The sequence below is a fragment of the Cimex lectularius genome, unplaced genomic scaffold, assembly GCF_000648675.2.
Source record: "Cimex lectularius strain Harlan isolate CLEC.00 unplaced genomic scaffold, Clec_2.1 scaffold194, whole genome shotgun sequence".
NCBI classification, from domain to species: Eukaryota; Metazoa; Arthropoda; class Insecta; order Hemiptera; family Cimicidae; genus Cimex; species Cimex lectularius.
This window is the reverse complement of record NW_019392734.1, coordinates 160,681-183,350: the sequence shown is the minus strand read 5'-3', so window position 1 is coordinate 183,350 and position 22,670 is coordinate 160,681. Positions and strand designations below refer to the sequence as shown.

The following is a 22,670-nucleotide window of genomic DNA, read 5'->3' as shown; positions in this document are numbered from 1 at the left end:
AAGATTTTTTATTTTGTAAATTGTTTTGGGTTTATTTTGAAGTTTGTAAGTAACTTAAATTTGAGGGAAATTAAGAACATTTCTATAATATCTATCGAAGAGGGTGCTTTGACATCTTTAAATGATTTTTTTGTAAAGCTGCATAAGTTCAGTTTCTTTTCGATTTGCATACTCCAAACTTCCCCGTTTGTGAACGACAAGTGACAAGGACTCGATTGCGTCATGTACCTTTTATGGCCGGGGTCATATTCTTCCCATGAGCGTTGCACTTCCTCCTGTAGGAGCGAGTTTGGGCGATGTCACAATCCGACGTTCTTTTTTTTCTCTTTTTAGTTGTCTGATAATTTAAGCGATAAAAGTTAAACCGTGTTATTTGTTCATCTGAGGATTCTGAGGCCGACGAAGGCCGGGCACTGTACGAATATTCGTTCTGTTTTTAGAACCCACCCGCCCAAACAACTTTTCCAGATCTGTTCTCGTATTAACGATTTCAATTCCTTTTTTTCATTTCTCAGAACTTTCCCATCCAATACAATCGTTCATCCGTTGATTTTTGAAAATAAGAAAAAACTAAGATTTATATTATTTTTAACTTTTGGATAGTCCACTTCGCTCCATTGGATTTTCTGGTTGAAAAAAGCTAAATTATAGATCTAGTACTAACCATACTTCTCTCTGTTTTCCTGCATAACTCTTGATAAGATTTACTATGAATTCACTATTGAACCTAAAGAACTAATTATTTTGTTATTAGGTGCCCTGTGTATTTCCATTGTGAGGTTTTCAGGAAGAGGTTCTTGTCTGTCTGTCCCATCCTCACTGAATTTAGATATCCTCATACAGGACACACGAAGCTTACCAGAATCGAGCTAATTGAATTTCTGAATGGAAGGAATTGCTAATACTGTTTTGGAAAGGTAATACTGTTGCAGCAAGTCATGCAGCGCATTGTTGATTTAAAGCTATTGATCAACGGATAGCCGAACAACAACATATCCTCTGCATAATTATGACTGGCATCACCTTTACCATGCCGCACTTACTTTGGCCTTTCTTCAATGAAAACTGGCCGTAATAAGATGGCTGTAGTCTTATAAATTGATATTACATAGTCATGACATACCCATTCAAATTTTCTCAATATGTTTTTGCGAACCGCGAGCAAGAAAATCTTACTTTTGCACGAGTTTCACACCAATAAATAAAAATTCGTTTTTTTATTGGTGTGAAACTCGTATGAGAGCAGATTGCTGGTTATGAGCACACTGCCAGAGTCATATCGCTTTACTACCACCTGGAAGAACAAGTTTGCTTTTTCATTTCCGAAAGATAAATAGCTAACCTTAGAGATAATCAATAGTCTTGGTGTACCCATAACACGGGTAAGATCCACCTACACAAGTTTCGCACTGGCATATAATATTCTAAAAATAGCTAAAAATCATGATTCATTAGCAAGTTACCAAACTACGTAATTATCCTTTTATTATAATAATTTATACTAAAATTTGTGATTTTTTCTAATTATATATTATGTCGAATTAAACGTAAAAAAGTTCATTTTTTTATTGGTGCAAAACTCGTCTCCTTAAGATAGCCTTGGTGTTATCGGTTTGATCTAATTAAGGAATTCAATTTCGATTAATAGGTTTTTTTATTTAATTTTTTTCTTCATATATTCTTAAAAGTCTTCGATCTTTTAGTTTTCAATTAAACACTACAGGGGTAAGTAGCTTCAACTTTCAGCAGACGATATTTACCATGATGTATAATGGTTAGTTTACTTTGTTTTGGACACATTTCTTTTTGTTGTTAAGTAAACATTATTATTTATTAATCTTTATGAGGGTATTGGTTGAGATAAAAAGTCAGTGTCATGAGTGGGATTTGAACCCACGACTTTCGGCTCAATACGCCGCTACTCTACCGCTTGAGCTATCATGACTTTGATCCACTCGGACACCAACTTCCCACCTCAACCCACCTTTTGAATTTTCCCTCCTTTTTGCCAGTTTTCGAAATGTGGGTTGAGATGGGAAATTGGTGTCCGAGTGGATCGAAGTCACGATAGCTCAAGTGGTAGATCAGAGGCGTATTTAGCCGCAGGTCGTGGGTTCGAATCCCGCTCGTGACACTGACTTTCTTATCTCAACCAAAAACTTACATACTTAATTATTTGAATTGATTAATTAATTGAGAGAAGTTATTTGGTCAATCGGACCACAAACTCTAATGGATTATTATTATTTATTATTATCTTTTTTATCAGGGTTCGCACAGTAGAGGTCATATCGACCCTCGGTTTGTTGTTGTTATTGTGATGTTTCATTAATAACAGGAATATATTTTTAAAATAAGTTTGTTTCGAAGAGCACTTTCCAGTTTTCTTAAATTTATTGGAATTTATAATGAGATTTAGGCCTTTTCCCAAATTCTTATACTTTTGAATGTTTGTCTGCTCGTGTTTGAACGAGAGTTCGGCGTGGAAAATTTCTTTCTTTTTTTTCAGGAATTTTTGAGGCTGCCGGAGCGGAAAAATGAAATAAAAGAAAATACAAATTGCGTGGTAATAAACTACAATGCCCAAAATTGCAATTTAAATACAAAAAGGTAGCTCAAGTGGTAGAGCAGCGGCGTATTTAGCCGAAGGTCGTGGGTTCGAATCCCGCTCTTGACACTAACTTTTTCATTTCAACCAAGACCTTACGTAAAGATTAATTAATTGAACTAAGAGAGAAGGTTTAAACGTTAGGGCGTAAAATGACCTTAGCCGTTAAAACTCCTTTAAAAATTAATAATAATAATAGGATACTTTATTTATGAATAATTACGAATTTGCATAGTATAAAGAAGCTATACAAAAGGATGTATTGTTTGAATATCTGTCATCTGGAGTGTGATACCTAGTTTTGATATAATGTTAACAATTAATAAAAACAATACAGAAAAAACTAACGTGAAGAAAGCGGCAAAGCAATATAAGCAAAAAAGAATTACAACATAATAGAGAAGCTCTTGTGTACCAAGAGCACTGTCGATAGGCTCGTACGATGGTTATCCTCGCCCGATTAAGGATAAGCCATGCGAGGTTAACACACGGACACTGTTAGATCCGCTTTGCCACCCTGATTGAGTGGTGCAATTCCTTGGCTGTATATAGAGAGCGCTTAGAAATTCCACCTGGTATGGGAATTGTGCTTGAGCACGGAGTATCTGGTACCCCTGTTCCGATTCTCGGAAGAAACAGGGCAGTTTTATTGTATATGATACTTTTGTGTACCTAGTGTTTGTTAAGGGTGAATGTATTTAATAGCATGTATGTGTTATATGAGAGGGCCGATGGCGAATATTGAGTACCCCACCGAGGTGATGAAGACATAGACTTAGCTCTCAGCTCCACCACCAAATTAAGTGAATGGATTTGGATGTAGGATCTAGGAACTTCGTGCGTTGTGTGCTGAATTTAAGTTTGCATACGCTTACGCTACAAAGCAATAATTGGATGGCAAAAGTTAGAACATCCACCCTATAGTGAAGACTTGCCTCGTTGTAACATTCGTCTTTTTGGGCCCCTCAAGACAAAAGTACATGTAGCCCAGCGTTTCGACGCCAACGAAGCACTTGTGTCCTTATCCCACTTATTAATCCCAAGATAATAACAATGTCGTCAGCGTACATAAATATTTTAATAACATTATAAGAAACTCGTACTCCACCCTCCAGACAATCAGATAAATCGTCGGAAAGAATATAGAAAGTAATAAAGGGCTCAATATGTATCCCTGTCTCATACCACTGTTTATACTAAAGAACTCGGAAATTCCATTTTGTCATCTTACAGCTGCCACTTTTTGTTTAAAAATAGACTTTATTACAGTAATGAAATTTTGACGATGTTCCCAAATTAAATATCTTTAAAATAATTCCCTACCATTAACTCTGTCAAAGGCTACCGAAAAGTTTACAAAAAAATAAAATAAAACCTTTTGACCTCCTTGGAAAATCCATGTCGAATGGCGACCTGGCATATTCGCCCAAAGGCAGTAACAAAAGTTTCTAATCGTTTTAGAAATAAGTGAGTTTCAGAAAATTTATGTTTATAAAAGTTAAAACTAAACATTTATATTAGATTTTGTCAAAAATGAAATTAGAAAGGATAAAAGAAAGCAAATACATATCAATCAAGATACATATCTGATAGAACACTAAGTCCTTCTTGTTATCCATCATAGATACCATCAAGTTCTGGTACTCGCATAGTCCTTAGAAATACGGAATGTTGAAACGTTCAGGGACACTTCTTGAATCGTTGAAAAAACGTCTGCCAAGTGGGTGGGCAGTATAACATCCTCACATTTTGTGGTAGTTCGGAAGCGAAAGAAATGCGTGGGATTCCGTCGGGGAAAAAGCATTATCCTTTCTAACAAACCGTGAAGCAGGGAGGCGAAGACAATGCAGCCGAGGATTTGGAATCGTGTTTAATTAGGTAAAACACCTTTTTGTCTAGGACGTTCCTGAAGAATTAAACAGGAAAAAACACTCCTACGGCGGAGAGCGAGCGTGACAGGAATGCTTTAGCAATCCGACAAAAGGGGACAAATTACCACCGAATTAAATACATACAAAGAGAGCCGCTGTTTATGAGCCGTTTGTTGTAGGACAAAAGAAATTTCGAAAGCCTTTTCAAATAAGGATCAACAATCACCTGCACACGTACATCATTGTTTGCCCTCGTCACTTAAAATTTACATTTCACAGCTCAAAATTTCAAGCATTAAACAAGTCTTATTCTAAAGGTAGGATTCGCCCGAACCCTGTAGACTGAAGAAGCCGGTTTCTATAGAAAAGATGAGGATTTGAACCGAACGTCTGGTTTATTGTCAGACGTGGTGAGTGCAAGGCGATGAAACTGAAATTTGATCCTGGTCCGCCCATTCTCGTTTGTTTTTGTTTTTTTTCCTCGTCAGCATAAACTTCCTTGATTCAACCAATACCAAAACAAACAACAGGTAGCACTGAAGTGCACTGAAAAGAACAAACACACTAAAACCACTAGACACTAAACTAATAAACATACATCCATCAAATACGCTACATTTTTTATTATTGCATTTATTTGAGATTTACAACTACAAATATTGTATTAAGTAAATATGTTCATATATGTTGAATTTATCATTTAAGTCTCTTGTAGGTAAAGTTGCCCAGTGACAACACTCCGTCACACTTATATCTTTTCAATCTTCTCACAATGAGGAGGTCTCGGGGCCATTTTCCCTTCAATCATCTTGGAGGATTGTCAGGTAGGGTTGGAAGTGATAAACGTCGTGCTAGTAGGTCATTATGAATAGTGTAATTTGAAACGTAAAAAGAAGTTTTATAATTTGACGGAGAATTTTAGAATGGATTGATTGGAGACGTTGGGAATTGGAATCCTTGGTTGAGCCCCACACTTCACAAAGAGAGGTCTAATCATTGCTTGTAAATTAAAAGTTTGTTTGACCGTGGATCAAGTAGTCTTTTTAATAATTTATAACGTTTGTTTGTTTGCTGTCCTGTCAATCTTTTATGCGGATTCCAAGTCAGATCCATGAAACTCTAAGATAACTCACAAGGTCAGTGGAAGGCGATGGGATTCCATTTATGATCTGTACACTTTTCATTAGGTTTATCTTCATTTTCCGCTTTGTGAACCATACTGTTAATTCATTCAGGTTTTGTAAGTGTTAATTGAGGGGTCCGAATTACGTTTAAGAATCACGGTATCATCAGCGATTGTATGTGTTGAAATGTAATCATGTCTGCAATATCTGCAGTGTATGTTGAAAATAGAAATGGGCCAAGTATGCAACCCTGAGGAACACCCGCCCTCATATAAGGTGGGAATTCAGTTCCCTGATGGACTCGGCAAAATAGGTCAGTCGGATAAGATCTCAGTATAAGAGAGAGAACGTATGAGGGAGAATGTTGTTCAGTTTTCAAAGCCAGACTCGATCGAAGGCCTGTTCTAAATCAAGAACACACCAGCAATGCTGTTTTTGTTCATTTTAATAATATTAGAAATTTCAATTATTGCCAATAATCGTCGGAGAAGTAGTTTTTTCTAGAATTTTGGCAAGGTAGAAAGGAGACTGATGGGTCGAGAGGAACTTGGAAGATCAGAAGATTTATTTGGCTTATGAACCATTTTAATAATTATAGAGAACTTCCATTGCAATGGAAAATATGTGGTCTTGAGAAATATCTACAATTAAAAAAATACGTAAATATATTTAAAAAAAATAAAAACCAAAGATTCAGGCAGAACATAAACAAAGCCCACCCTTTCACGTTTTGTAAATTATAAAAGGACACAATTTACATTAAAACACACAGACCAACAACGGTGGCGAAAGGCCGAAATACGTTTGATAAGCTGATTCTTCAAACTGCGTATTCATTAAGCAGTTTGTAAAGAAATTTACGTTTTATGACTGTTGAGTGGTTTATCTAACTTGATTATCTTGTAAATGTTTAACGCCTGACCTGACAAAGTGTCCGATTTATAAGACATGATTTGCCAATGTGTGTTGGTAATATTTTAATACCCAGTTCGCATTAAAGATTACGCTATCGTGCCCTGGAGTTTATTTCCTGGCACAGATAATTTTCGGATCTTGTCACACACGTTGTCCACTTCTTAACTTTCACCATTCGACGCGAGACCTAAAACCAAGACAGCTAATAAAAGTGTCCTACAAATGGAATAAAATTACTTGATATCTTAACATTATTGAAGAAACTGGGTTAAATTAAATTCAATGGCCATTTGAGCAACGTCTTTTAAAAATGAAATCAGAGACCTTTCCTATGTTGATCATTTGTACCTAGCGGATCGACGTACATTTTATTCTTTTTGGGTTTTTTTCGTAATGCATTACGTCTACTTTCATTCATATACATGACCATATCGGTGAAGTTAGGCAAATTGCATAAATGCCAACGAGGAGAATACATAAGTAATCGCGTGTCCGATTATTCGGCAACTTGCAAAAGCCCTTTCCTTTATTTTATGGACGAGCAAAGAAAGTCCAACTTAATTTGATACTAATGCAATGTAAATCATTTGTTAATCTACTAAAGTTTTATTATTGAATGACAAGTTTTATACATAAAACATAATATGAATATTTTTCTGTTTCAGGTGAATGGAGGAAGTCTGGCGGAAAGAGCTGGTTTGCAAGTCGGCGACGCATTGATCAAAGTCAACAACGTCGATGTGCAAGACATGCGTCATAAAGATGCCCAAGACACCATTGTAAGAGCTGGAAACGGCTTTGAGCTCACGATCCAGAGGTGACTTTGGCGTTACTCATTTTATTAAGCTTTTTGTCATTGATGAATCATCTCCAGATAATATTAAACACTAGCAGACAACAGTTCGTCCAATTTTTTATATATTTTACGGAAAGCTTAAAAAAAGCCTGATTGAGTGCCCCTTAATTGGCGAAAGTTGCGTGGAATCAAAGATATGATTATAATAATTAGAGACGTTTTAATTAAATTTCCTAAATCATATTTTGTTGTTTCATCCAGTTGAACACATGCATGACAGACTTAAGGATTTTTCCTTTTCATTTATAATGTAGGTGCGTATGTGAGTGAGTGAGTGAGTGAGAGTGAGTGTGTGAGTGAGTGAGTGAGCGAGCGAGTGAGTGAGTGAGTGAGCGAGAGAAAGTGAGTGAGTGAGTGAGTGAGTGAGAGAAAGTGAGTGAGTGAGTGAGTGAGTGAGTGAGAGAAAGTGAGTGAATGAGCGAACGAATGAGTGAGTGAGAGAAAGTGAGTGAGTGAGTGAGTGAGTGAGAGAAAGTGAGTGAGTAAGTGAGTGAGCGAGCGAATGAGTGAGTGAGAGAAAGTGAATGAGTGAGCGAGTGAGAGAGTGAGTGACAGTGAGTGAGTGAGAGAAAGTGAGTGAGTGAGCGAACGAGTGAGTGAATGAGAGAAAGTGAGCGAGCGTGCGTGTGTGTGTGTGTGTGTGTGTGTGTGTGTGTGTGTGTGTGGATGGATGGGGACATGTTTATCAACTGTAATGAATTATATTTACATTATATTTGTATAATGTAATTATTTACATTATATATGTACATGCTTTGTAATTTGTGCTTTTTATAATTTTGATAATTTGTTAAAATTCATCATTTTTAATCAACTGTAGAAACTGACATCTTAACATAAAAATACATATCACACAAACACACAAGGATAAACTAAGAATTAAATAGAACAAAAAAAAAATTGCTCAATAATCACCTCGATTGAATAGCACATACATCAATTCAAGAAGAATATCAAAGAATGCAATTCTTGCAATATAACAAATAAAAATGGCACAATCGTCAAACAGTATTATTTCATCAATGAATATTAGAAAACCAAACATACAAACTCACCAATAAAATATACAAGAAAAAGGAAAGACAAAAGTAGTCCAGACTTAGTAATAGTTATGTTCAAATTGTACAAAAGACTACACTTTTTAAATAGGAGAGTAGGTATAAAACAAAAGTATTTCACATATATATTACACAAATATAAAATTATTTATTTATACTAAAGTCCAGTTTTTCTTCATTTTTCTGATCATAGTTTAAAGGCTCACTTCATTTTTTTTTTTTTTTCAAAATCATAATTACTCTTCATTAATCAAGTTTATGTTGGATCCAGAGGAGGGACAACAACATGGAAACCATCAGTCACTCCTGTGGGAGCTATGCCTAGCCCTGGTGGAAGATCACCGCAGACGGTGACAAAGACATCACTTGCTGCTAAGCCAAATTTAACTCCAATGCCTTCTGGGCACAATGTTACACCAAAACCTTTTGCTGGTGTACATCAGGTAAAATTAATATATTTTTAAGATTTTATGTTATTTTAATAATTTATTGATAGGTGAACGGAGGAGATGTTAAAGCTATCGTTAACAAACAGTACAACTCTCCTATGGGCATGTACAGCGAGGCGACAATCGCCGAGACTCTGTCTGCACAAGCTGAAGTTCTAGCTGGTGGAGCCATTGGGTAAAAATGATTTTAAAAATGTAAATTAAGTACAAGCAATTACAGTCTGATTCTCTTTTTAGAGTAAATTTCATGAAAAATGAAAAGACATACGATTCTCAGAAGAGTGAAGTGTTCAAAATGATAAAAGAAGTTGAAAAAGAACCAAAAGACCCAGAGCCAGGTATGCTTTTGCTTAATTGGTTCAAATGTTCTTAATTAGACCTAGTTTTGTAACATGAGATTGTTTTAATATTGAGAAAACAATTCAGCAAAAGTAAAATATTTTTATTTAATTAAAAAAAGAAAATAGTATTACTAGATACAATTTATTTTTTATTTTTTCAAAAGTTAATTTTGCACACTTTCATTGATGTTTATTAATCTATTAAATCATTTTTAAAGCTAATATATTTTCTTGTTGAATTGCACATCTGGACAAAACTAAGCAATCAATAAATAATGCTTCGCTGGTAATGACATGCAATGACTTTTGATCAGAAAATACTTGATGTGCACTTCAAATTGTTTAATCATAAAAAAAACTTTCTCAGTTTACACAATTCTTAACTAGTTTGTAAATGAAGTAGTTCCACCATGGAACAACTTGAAACTTAGTTTGTAAGATGAATTTTTGAAATGTTGAAAGATTGCTTCCTCCTTCTTTGGATAAAATTGTTCACATATAAAAATATTGATTGTAAATTTTTAAATATATTTTTAGAAAAATGTCCATGTTTTGTAATATGTAATGGATTGATTATTTGTATTAAACTTGGCACTTTGAAAATTGGCATTTGATATGCACAGTATAATGTCAAGCATGTTTTAAAAAAAAGATGTAAATTTCTTTAAATTAATATTTTTATTTTCTGGAAGTGGCGAGGATAATGAACTTAACAACCTTTCTTCTTTTTTATTCTTTTTATTTTTCCGCAATGCATTTTGGGGCCATCTTCCCAGCTCCTCTTTTCATGGCTTTGGGGAGTTTATCAACTTTTATTTCTTTAATCTTCAAATTTGTCAGTAATTGATCTCAAAAATTCAAATTTTTATTAAAAATTGTTATCAATTGCATGATTTTTTCAAAAACATTGTAATCCCGAGATTGTATAATCTCATAGTTAAAATACTCTCGTTAAAAAATAATAATAAAATAACATATAAAGTGCCTAAAGTAGTGCAACCGATGTTGCATGAAACTTTATACTTTTTGGCTGTCTTAATTAATAAAAAATTATTAGTGCATTCTTTCTAACTAATATTTATTAAGATAACATGAAAACTTGTAAATTTACACAAAGTAATAATGTTAGCAATATGAAACGCATATAAATTATATTTCTAGTATAAATAAATGTGTTTTTCTTGGAATGACAACATAAATAATTATTTTTGTGATTAATATAAGAATAATATGAATAGTTAAATTCTAATTGTTCGTTCTAATATGCGATTTTGAGCATGTTAACGTGCATGCAGATGTGATTAAACAATTTGTTTTTTAGAACATGTAGTGAGCTCTCCCACCACACACCTTCCTACAGTCACTGGGCTGAGGCATGTAGCTCCGCCAGAAGCGAGACCACCGTCAAGCCCTCAGACCGTACTTCCTCCAGGCCAAAATCTATGTGCAGATTGTGAAAGATTAATTGTGTAAGTAAACTTGTAACGTGTAGTGCTGTTGATGAAGCAATGGTATGTAATTGATTGTGTGCCAGTTGAACCTTGAAGTAAAAACGAATTTGAATATATTTTAAAGCTGAGTTTTAAGGGACAAGCCAGTGTTATGTACATTTGCTAATCAACAGTACTAATTGTTTCAATTTCAGCGATAGGAGAAAGGAGGCAAGCAGGCTTTTACAAATAGTATTCAAGTGCATGAAACAAAATATGTTAGTATCAACTAAATATAAATTTAGAAATTATTTTACAATTTGTCAGCTCCCTTGTCGAATACGAAGTATTTCTCGATGACAAGTCATGCCGTGGGTGGTCGAACTACATCCCCACGACCACTGACTCCAATAGCTCGACAGATGGGCACACCCGAGCTACCACAAGACAAGCCAAACTTGCCACCGCCCTCCTCAACGCCGGGGAGTCCTTCCTGTTCAGAATGTGGCAAACACATCGTGTGAGTGGTACATCGATGTGATTAAGAAAAAACCCTGTAAACCCTGCACTTCTAACAAAAGTGATGTTATCTTTTGTTTTGTCGAAAATTTTTATGTGGATCTCACAGAAATTGTTTGCTATATTATCCACAAATGCACTTCCTATTTTGTCTACTTTCTCTATTATGTTTGGTTAGTTAGTAGTAGCAAGCAGCATGATCTATTTTCTTTCACCTCCTATATATTTTTGTGTATTTCTTTTTTTACTTTTTCCCAATTTTTTTTTTAAAACAAAGTATCAATTTTTGAAGCATGATTTTGTCTCTCCTGTTGTATCTTTTCTTCTGAAATTAAATTTTTCTTCACTAAATTTTTTTGGAGTAATGCATTACTCTTATAATTGTCTAATACTCATTCAACAAGTAAAACTTTTTTCCTCATGTATATATCACTCTCATCTCATACAAACGATGCAGCAGTATAACAAAAGTAAAAGAGGTCTCACAATAGAAGAAAAATACTCTAATCATATCTAAGTTATTTATGACATAAATTTTATTAAGTTGATATTGATTATAATTACATTTGAACAGCCTCCATAAACTCCAGTTAAAGAGACACTTTAAAAACATAAAACATGTCTTTTTTTTTAAACTACATACTGAAATATTTCAATTTATGGATTTGCAGCGGAGTATTTGTAAGAATAAAAGAAAAGAATCTGCATGTGGAATGCTTCAAATGTGCGACCTGCGGAACGTCTTTGAAAAATGTGGGATATTACAATATAAACAATAAGCTCTACTGTGATGTCCATGCAAAAATGGCAGCGAGGCAGAATCCTCCAGCACCAAACTTGGAGCCTGTCACAGTTCCACCGTTAATATTTTTTTTATATATTATTTTAAAGTGTTTCAAAATGGATATTTTCAAAATAATGTTTATTGCAGTGGTGGAAGGATTCCAACTGGTAGTACTTATGTTCCTACAATCCCATCAGTGCCGACTGCAGGACCTAAATCACCTCAACCTGGAACTGTAGCACCGATGCCATTCCATGTAAGCGATATATAGAATCAATCCGACCTTAAGGAGTTGAAATATTTGGAATACAATTTTGAAACTAAACTAACACACTTTTTATTAAATGGATCTTGAAAATGTATTGGTTCGGGTAAATTTCCAGGCACCTAGACTGGGCACCCGTCATGTCGTTTTCCCAAGATATGGTGGTCAGGTACACTTTAAAAAAAAAAAAAAAGATTAAAACCAAAGTATATTTGTGTGTTTTCACCTACATCATTCTATTTTGTCCTATTTTGTCGCAAAGTGAAAAAGTTTTTCAATAACAATCAGTAGATATTTCTATAACTCAGATTATAATTTTCATTTCGACTGAATCCGCATTTCATTTTCTATTCAATGTGCCTACTTTCATTATCAATCTGAATCATATTTCTGTTAATTATAATTTTGTACAGCTTTTGTTACTTTATTTCTAATGTAAATTGACTCTTCATTATACAAGTTACAACAATTCAAAACAACAGTAAGAATTTGAATTATTTATCTTGATGAACTGATGAACAAAAGTACAATTAATATTTCATCGAGATTCTTTAGTAACCTTGGTAAAACATAAAATAATTTGATAATAATAACCACATCTAGTCGAAAAAGGTCCTTTTTTTAAACCATTTTAAAACTCATTACAAAAAGTTAAAATTTCGTTTTACCTAAAATACTATTCCTGATTTTATTTCTATCTTATGTTTATAAATGATACAAAAGTAAAAAATTTAACTTGGTACTATAAATTTCTTAAATTAACTTTTACGTATTGTTAGTTATGCAAAATTTATAAACATATTAGCAACTATTATCACGAAACAAGTAGATCAGCAATCTTTCTAGAATCATTAATTCAATAATCTTCAATATTCAATGCTTTTTGCATAGAATTACTTTTAAAGCATGTTAATTTCGGTTTGTATTATAGTTTAATCATAGGACTTACTGTCAAAGCTAACAAATAGTTTATACAGGGTGAGTTTAACTTCTGTCCCCCTGTATAACTTTTTATTGAGGCATTTTTGACCTCAAGACATGTTAATTTCCTTTTTTTTCTAATTTCTCATGAGCCAGAAAGTTTTGATCTAACTTTCCAGGAAAACAGGGTACGAAAGGAACTTTAACCAATTCAAATAGCAACATATTTTTCTTCAAGTCAAAGGTTTTTTGAGTCTGAATTCAACAGAGTAAACAGGCTTTAATTTTGAGTAACCAATATCAAATTATTTGCAAAAAAAATTCTGAACAGTTTTTCGGTAAAATGAAATCTCTTCAATCAATTTATTTCCTTTCCATGCATAGTAAATTAATTGCTCATGTAACAAGAGAAAAATTTTGCAAATAATTTCCAAAAAAAACATTGACTAACAGGACATTCTAGATGTAGCTCAGTAAAGCACAAGTCAGTCTGGTGTGAATGATGGTCCAAAAATTCAAATTTTAAAATAAATTAATCTTTGACAAACAAAATTAAATAAAAATTGATTTGTTGAAGCTTTAGGCTTTTGAGTAATCAAAAAAAAATTGAAATGTTTTAATACATAGTGAATTATACGTACTGATGTAAATTATAACACTATTTTTACGTTAACTATAGCATTATCGTAAAAATCACCACTCTCAAGTTGAGTTTTTACATTCTTTGACTTAATTTGCACCGTGCATCATAAGAATGACTCGTACATTACAAGAAAAAGTGAAGTTGATTCTGCTGTTAGGGAAAGTGAAACAAATTTTGTACAAGGCTGGACCCAGAGGGTCTTGGTAGTTGATAGTATTTGAGGAAATTGTTATGAAAGTTTCAAACATGTAAACCAATTAATTTAATGTCAGTTAAAATGATAAACAAAAAAATTGTTGTTTCGTTGAAGAAGTTTTTATATATGTAAAAAATAATGTTCATAACAAACTTTTTGCGAAAAACCTGAGAAGGTTGTTCGAAATTAAAACCCGTTTGCACCAACCTTTTAAAAGCTGTATATTATAGAGTTTGCCATTTTAAACAGTTAAGTTCCTGTCCAAATCTTATTATCCAGGAGAGTAAGATCAAAACTTTTTGGTTTGTGAGAAACAAGACAAAAAATAAAAATTTACATTTCTCGGTTTTTTTGCCCAAAAACACCCCAATAAAAAAAATGTAAGGGGTTAAATTCATCCTGTATACAACTTTCAATGTAATTAATTCTATAATTTGAATTTTAGACTTCAAGCAATCAAGCACCAAAGCCGTTTGGAAGCCAAAATGCACCCAGCACTCCCACTATGGTGCCTTTCAACTTGCCTTCGGCTCCGTCTACTCCGATGACTAATTTCCCCAAGCCTGGTAAGCAAAATTAACTTCTCTGTTATTTTATTAGTACATTTTTAATGTTGGTTGTACGCTTTTGAAATAGCGTACAACACCCTGATTTAATAAGAATGATTATGCACAAAACGAATTAAACCCCTAAAAAAAAAACGAAATTTTAAAACAAAAACTTGATGGAACAAGACTTTTGTTTAAAAAAAAAAAATACATACAGACTGGTTTAAATTTAGGTTTCTCACCGTTGAAACCCACTTCCAACTATAGAGGTATGACTATTCCATAAAAACGCATGTAATGCAAAGATATGGGAATCTCTCATAACAAGTAACTGTACAATGCTATTAACGAATTGAATTCCTACTGGGGTATCGTAATAAATAATGTGGCTATTAGAATAAAAACACAGTTTAAAATTAATATATTTAACTGGGCCTTGTATCAAATACACATAATGAATATAATGTCATTGAGAGCTGTTTCATAAGAGGGGGACATATTTTGTTTTTTTCTTCTTTTTTCTAATTAAATTTTAAGTGATTTTTATCTGTTGTAATATAGAATTATTATTTCTTTTTCAGCATTCAATTCTTTCAACACCAAACCTAGGCCCTTTTCCATGTCGAAAGTTTGAAACTAAGTAGAAATTAATACTTATGAGCAGCTCTCAGATTTATTCTTTTTTTTTCTTTTTTGTTTTTTAAGCTTTTAGAACGTTAATATTATTTAAATTTTCGAGTTGTTAAAATGTGTACCTTTTTTTATACTACTTCATTAATGAAGCAGGAAAACCCAAGCTATTTTGAGAAAATGTAATAAAAATAAGTTTTAATTTTCTTTCTAATGTCATGCTTTCTTTATAGTTTTTCTGATTATTTTTGTCTTCCTCTTTTAACAAACTTTAACATTAATTTTCTTTCTGCATTGCATGTAATTCATAATAAAACTCCAATCGTCCAATTGAACAACTTCCGAATAAAAATCCTAATTTCCTTTTAATCAAGAATGCTCCACTTGTCAAAGTATAAAAAATTTTTGAAAAAAATGCAATCGAAATGTAATACATTCCAAGGAACCCCAATAATCATAGCAAATCAAATTACCTTCAGAACATTACAACATTACAAACATTATAGGATTAGTACTTAGCAAAAAAATGGTTAAAAAATAAAACATCTTGATGTACTGACTTTATGAGTAAATTATTAAAAACATTGGGAAAAAAGTTACATGGTACTTCTCAAACTGGGTATGAAATTCATCGTTCAGAATTGTTGAATATTATCAACAAAACAAATATCTGACATAATATATTGATCTTTTCTACTCCTCACTTATTCCTCCAGGATCTTCCAAAAATATTCATATAGTTTACTTATATGTCAAACAGTCGATTTCTAAGAAATTTCAAAAAACCAGCAACAAAAAATTAGAAAAAATCTAGCCTAGCTCATTATTCCAATATCAAAAATCAAAAATAAAACTTCAGAGTTGCACAAACACAACCAACTTTCTGGGTTGTTAGATGGTGATTTGAATATGAAGGAAAATAAATTTTAGAAGGGAAATTTGAAAACTGTGCAGAATAAGGCTGGCTGTGTACAATTAGGTTCAAAAGTTTCAAAATTTTAAATAAAAATATGCTTTACTGTTAAAGGGTGGCAACAAAATACAAAATTACACCCCACGGCTTCTCAAACATAATTGGTACAAATGCACTGAGTTTGACTCTAGAAAGTCAAAATTTGGAATTTCGCTATTTTACACAAAACCCAATTGGTGCTTAAAAAAACCAATCAACAATTGGTTAAATGGAGCAAATTCAACCAAAATTTAAAAAATTCTATCCTTCTTCCCTTTCAAAACATCCTCAACCTCTTTTATACCCTTGTCCAAATCCAATCTTGGTTTTTGTGGTGTCACTCCTAGTCCATCAAATCCCAATATGCAGGTGGTGGCAGTATGGGAGGTGACAATTTTGGAGGTGGCGGTATGGGAGGTGGCAGTATGGGAGGTGGCAGTATGGGAGGTGGCGGTATGGGAGGTGGTTTCGGAGGAGGAGTTGGCGGAGGGAAGAGTGGTGCCATGGCCGGCTCTTCTGCTCCTAAAAGAGGAAGAGGTGTCCTAAACGCCGCAGTACCAGCTGGAGGCAGGGTCCCCCTCTGTGGTCACTGCAATGGTCAAATAAGGTACAATCGCTTCTGGCTGACTGTGAGCACTTATAGCTTGGGAATTCCTGTTTTTTATGTTTTTGTTTATTTACGTGTGATAATTTTGCTTGATTAAAATTAAAAACTTCTCCATGACTAATTTACCATTTTAACAAATGAAAATGTAACCACTCCATGATTAAGACGTTTCTTATTACAGCAACCAATAAAATAAATCAACTTATAATAAAAAGTGTTTCTATAATAATTATGTTTATAGTTATTAGTTAATAATTATTTTTTTCAAGTGTTTTAACCAATTTTCATTATTTTATTTGGTTTTTATAACGTTGTTTTTTTGTTTTTTTTTCTAATAATGCATGTCTTTATACATAACAGCTAATGAAGCAGTTATTTCACAAACTGACTCTGTAGAAAAGGATTTGTTGCCAGTCTGTAATCAATGTAATAACACAATAAAAAGGTAACAGTGTGAGTTAATAATATTATATGCTTATTTAGTGCATAAATATTGTTTCTAATTATTGTTCTTAATGTCCAGAGGACCATTCATAACAGCATTGGGGAAAATTTGGTGCCCTGACCATTTCATGTGTTGCAATGCCAAATGTAAGCGCCCACTTCAGGATATTGGCTTTGTAGAAGAACCCGATGGTCTATACTGCGAGTACTGTTTTGAACAGTATCTTGCACCGACTTGCGACAAATGCCACACTAAAATCAAAGGAGTATGATAAATTAAAAGAATAAAATTATAGTTCGATATTTTAATTATACATTTTATTATAGGACTGCTTGAACGCTATTGGCAAACATTTCCACCCTCAATGTTTCAGCTGTTCTTACTGTGATAAATTGTTTGGCAATGATTTATTTTTCCTCGAAGACAATCTTCCTTACTGTGAAAATGGTAAATTAAAAATTTAAAGCTATTTCGTATTAAATTGATAAAAAATGAACTTATCTAATGTTTGTCATTCAGATTGGAATGAATTGTTTACAACAAAGTGCATAGCTTGTGGATTTCCAATTGAAGCCGGTGACCGTTGGGTAGAAGCTCTCAAGAACAACTACCACAGCAAATGTTTCAACTGCAGTGTATGTATATCACAATTAGCAAAATTTGTTCAACCTCTAATGCAATTCTTTACAGTTGTGTAAGAAAAATCTTGAAGGGCAGAGCTTCATCGCAAAAGGTGGACGTCCATATTGTAAAACACACGGTCGTTAATTTATCCTTACTACATTGTGTATAGGCTAGTCAAAACAATAATCTTAAAAAAATGTTTCATTAAAACGTTTCTGTCTGTCTATAAGAATGAACAAAAAGTTAATAAGTTTTGTCAGTGTATTGAGAAAAAATGTAAATATATTTATTGAGAAGAAAATCTGAAAGTTTAACCACAGAGAAGTTTTCAATTTTAACAAGTACTTAGTAACATTTATTTAATGTCTCCACAGTAAAGTTACCATTTTCATTTTTTTCTTTTTTTCCCCCTAAAATGTGTAATTTCTTATTGCTCTATTCTTCTCATCAAAGCTTTATTTGTTTTGTGTTATTTAGTACATATGTAATCTAATTGTTAATCTGATATAATGTCAGCAAAGTGGATAATGTATACGTTACTAAATTGTTTTAAATAATTAGGATAAATTGAATTCATAAACATATTGGACAGAATATGTGGATTGAATTAACAAATTGTATCCATTTACTTAGTTTATGTTTACTACACTTTAGCTTGAAACACGTTTACTTTAATGTAAATACAAGTTATAATAATGAAATAAAACAATTATTAAAAAAGAATCTTAACTATGGTGTGTGCATTTTAGTGTTAGCTGCTTGGAATGTTGTTTCTAATATATTCATTATTTAATTCTTTAAAAAAAAATGCTAAATTCAAAATACCAGTGAACCATGTACACTTGGGAATTAATTTTCTTTACAAAAAAATACCTTTTTTTGCTTTTTGCTTTTGAACTAAATTATAATAGATTATATTACTGTCATTATTCCCTTAAGAATAATCACTTAGGTAATCATGCTTATTCTCACTTTTGTGTAATGAGTAAAATATATTTTATTTCAAACCAAGCTATTTGAATTTCTAATTCGTACGTTTCCTTTTTTTTAGTTCATAGATATACCCCTCCTTAAAAAATCTAAAACGATTAAAAAAATATATGCAAAATTAACAGGAGTCATCGATGGCCACAACGATTAAGGTGTGGACACGCCACTCATCATTGTAAGGTAAAGGACTGGATTTGAATTCAGGGCTGCTCTATTCGAACCCAAAATACCAATGGGCCTTTTTCAAAATTCTGCTGTTGCAAACCCTTGTAAAATAATAAACAAAATGTCTTCTGTCTTGTCCTTTGTCAAAATCTGTTTTAAAATAAAAAATATCATAATCAATGTTGAAAATACTAGTTCAAATTGCAGTTTTGCAGTTTTTTAAAACCAACCTAACATGGTTTATGCCAACAAAAGCAAAACATAAATAAAAGCGCCTGAATCAATCAATTCTACCTACTAAAAATGAGGTACGAAGGGCCAATATTTTCTTAGAACTCCTTTAGAAAAGATTTTTCTTTTTAAATTTGATGATCAGTAAATTAAAATTTGTAAAGATTCTTCAATAAAACAATTTAATTTTGCCAGACTGTCCTTTCCTTAGACCGAAAATGGCCTATTGGATATACACAGCAGTAATAAGAATAAGATAATAGCCTATGGATCACTAATCTAGTGGAACAAAGCTCAAAAAAAAATAGCTACCCAAACATTAGACAGCATACAAAGACTAGCAAACCTGTATCACAGGGGCTATGAGAACAACCCCTACAAATGCATTAGAAACTTTGCTAAACCTGCCTCCACTGGAAATATTTATACAAGGAGAGGCTAGGAAAAGCTCACTTAGGCTCCAGAAACAATTAAATTGGAAAGGAACTAAACAATTCAGGCATACAACCATAATCAACAAAATCAGACACCCATTATTAGAAATGAGAACTGATTATATGATCCCGGAATCATTCTTCACAACTTCCTACAAAGTCTCAACGGACTATAAAGGAGAGGAAGAACACAGGAGAGCATCAGATACAATGATACAGTACACAGATGGCTCCAAAACAAACGAAGGAACCGGATCAGGCGTTTTCTGTACAAGCCCAAAACATGAGCAATTAGGGAAGTACACTTCAGTAGCATGTAAAAGAATCACATCAAAATTAGTCAGTGAATGCATCCAAAATCTCCGAAACCTGGGGAAACAACAACTTGATGATATCTTGGGTGCCAGGGCACAGGGGAATTTTGGGCAAGGAGAAAACAGACTGGCCAGAGGAGGATCTGCAAGACCATACACAGGACCCGAACCTATACTTGGGATAACAAAAACAAATATAGAATCCTCCATCGCAGAATGGATCGAAACAAAACAAAAGGAGAAGTGGATAAACTCTAGCAGTGCTAGACATAGTAAACTTATGATGAAACAACTCTCACCGAGACTGGCAAAAACTGCTGCAATTGGACAGGGCCAAACTCAGAGGAGTGGTTTGACTACTAACCGGTCACTGGCATCTGAGAAAACATGTTCACAACTTGGGTATATACAACGATGACCCCATTTGCAGATTATGTAATGAGGAGGAGGAAACAGCCACTCATATCATCTTCGAATGTGAAGCAACAGCCCAATAGAGATTTAATCTAACGTACGGAAAAAACTTAGGGAATCAAATTGCAGCAGCGACTGTCAATTACCTGATACTTCTAAGGAGAAGGATTGAGTCTATTGCTACTAAACTAAGGAACTAGGAATGTACAATAAGCCAGAAGGCTGCAGGGCCTGGGGAGCGCAAACCCCGCTTCCTAGTATACTTTTTTACCATACCATATCATCCTTTCCTTCCACTTTTACCAAAATAAAAATTTCTTTTTTTATAATTTAGAGAATAAATTTTTTTAAAGGGTTTTGATACAATGAACCAACGCTATATATTTTTTGTTGATAAATTTCAGTATGAAATACTTATGTAACATAAAATCTTAATATATTGTAATGTGATTCAAAGATTGAAGAGTTATTACAATTATAATGTTTTTGTTCCTGTTGACCACTGTGATTCAGCCTCGTGACATTAAAAATACAATCAGTGGTCAAATGATAAGAGACACTCCTAAGTATCAAGAGCATGGTCGATTGGTTGTCTTCGGAGGATTTAAATGATAGAAGAGGGTTCCTTACCCGATTAAGACAATGACTGTACTATGTTTGACCAATTTCTTTTTCTTTGTTTGATCATCCCTAATCTTTCCTAGATGGTGGAACCCTAGATCACTTGATTGCTGTTTTTCTGTCAAGTGACAAGTGTCTACACTTAAATTTAAAAATCAAATAAAAATAAAAAAGCTACGATCACGACAGTATGCTGTGAATAAGCGTAAGAAACAAAATAGTTGAATTCCTGAAGTTTAGCAATTTTCTTTTGGTTGTGCGGGATTGCAGAGGACCTTGAGGAAGTGAGCATTGCAAAATCGAAAAAGAGAAAGTTGCTGAGGGATTCTAGGTGCTCATCGAGGGAACACTTTGGAGGACCAAGCTTGATTTTTTTTCCCCCTTAAATTTCATTAGAGTTGGTCATCTAATTACGGCTTGATATTTTTTTAATAAGTGCTATAATTTATTTTCAAAATAGTTTAATATTATTTTATCTAATTTCTTACTTTTATTCAAGCCTTTTCATTTACCACAAAAAGCATGTTTTCAAAGGTTCACTATATCCAGGAAAATAGTGTGTCACCCAAATTTTTTTTTTATAACTTCTTCAATGAGCTTCGTCACAGAAATCATGAAATTTTTCAAGACAATTGATCTATATATGTAAATATAAATTGGGCATTCCAATACCTATGATAATTTTTAGAAACAAAAAACAAAACACTTCACCTTCAGTAATAGTTGATCAAGAAACAGTCAACAAGAAGCTCACATGTTTCAAGGCGTTTCAACTTAAAGGATTGGCTCAGGACTTAAATGGAAGTCTCAAATAAAAAGTTGATCAACTCGGTTGAACCAAAGGTTTTCACAATAGAATTTGTTCATGAACGCTCCTTAAGATTTATATTCTTCTTACAATTCTTTTAAAATTCAGCAGAATTCTTTCTATTGTTATTTTGTACCCAGTTATATTCTTTTTTAAAGGAGGTATCAGAAGAAAAAAGAAAGGTGATTTAATTTTAATCAATCAACATAAAATATGGGCAAAACATTGCCCATGCACGTAATTCATGTGACAGTTTTGCTACTAACCTGTTTATATCCCTGATATCAAGTCTTTCCACTTTCCAGTCAATTATACATTTTTGAAAGGAAAGAAATTTAGAAACCAGATGGAAATTGTGAAATATAGTTGTTTTTTTAATTCAAAGTTATACAGTGGTATGATTGAAAAGTTGAAAAATAGGAAAAAGCGATAGATAATTGCCTATACTTAAAAAAAAGTATTAGAGTATTTAAGGAATTGAGGAAATATATTTTAATACTTACTAATCATTTTGGTCCACCTACCCTCACAGGGTCTGTTCTGGATTTCAAAATGAATTTCACAGATCCACCACTGAAGATGGTGAGAAGCCAAAGCGCATCTGACAGGCCAAACCAGAAAGAACAGGCAGACCTAAATAATTGGTTCTTCACCCTGCAGACCATCTCAGAAATCTCACAGTTGCGAAACTACTTGAGGTTTGATCAAATTCACATTTTTTGTTTTATGACTATAATAAAAATACATTTTTAAGTTGCGTTTATGTCAAAACTCAAAAGCTTTTTGTTGAAAAATTATTATTTGCACTACCCTGTACATGACACACAACACAAGGTGAGTAAAAAAACAGTTTAAAGTATATTTACGTTTATTTATATAATATTAATAATATAATATATTATTGATA

At 33.1% G+C, this 22,670-nt stretch overlaps 1 protein-coding gene across 9 annotated transcripts in view; it reads left to right on the top strand.

Annotated features, from left to right (window-relative positions):
- LOC106661095 (PDZ and LIM domain protein Zasp) overlaps positions 1 to 18,797 on the top strand; it is a 65,638-nt gene extending 46,841 nt beyond the window's left edge. The window contains exons 2-16 of one of the 9 annotated variants that reach the window (XM_014384263.2): positions 7,184 to 7,335; positions 8,704 to 8,875; positions 8,929 to 9,056; positions 9,119 to 9,219; positions 10,980 to 11,172; positions 11,843 to 12,031; positions 12,103 to 12,211; positions 12,339 to 12,389; positions 14,426 to 14,546; positions 14,762 to 14,797; positions 17,078 to 17,162; positions 17,241 to 17,427; positions 17,489 to 17,609; positions 17,682 to 17,797; positions 17,853 to 18,797. In XM_014384263.2, the coding sequence (XP_014239749.1) occupies positions 7,184 to 7,335; positions 8,704 to 8,875; positions 8,929 to 9,056; positions 9,119 to 9,219; positions 10,980 to 11,172; positions 11,843 to 12,031; positions 12,103 to 12,211; positions 12,339 to 12,389; positions 14,426 to 14,546; positions 14,762 to 14,797; positions 17,078 to 17,162; positions 17,241 to 17,427; positions 17,489 to 17,609; positions 17,682 to 17,797; positions 17,853 to 17,930 (1,839 nt within the window). In that variant the 3' untranslated portion in view covers positions 17,931 to 18,797. Of the gene's footprint in view, positions 1 to 7,183; positions 7,336 to 8,703; positions 8,876 to 8,928; positions 9,057 to 9,118; positions 9,220 to 10,543; positions 10,692 to 10,979; positions 11,173 to 11,842; positions 12,032 to 12,102; positions 12,212 to 12,338; positions 12,390 to 14,425; positions 14,547 to 14,761; positions 14,800 to 16,479; positions 16,718 to 17,077; positions 17,163 to 17,240; positions 17,428 to 17,488; positions 17,610 to 17,681; positions 17,798 to 17,852 lie in introns of all 9 variants that reach the window. The other 8 variants (XM_014384256.2, XM_014384259.2, XM_014384258.2 and 5 more) reach the window with 8 other exon arrangements.
- The last annotated feature ends 3,873 nt before the right edge of the window (positions 18,798 to 22,670 follow it).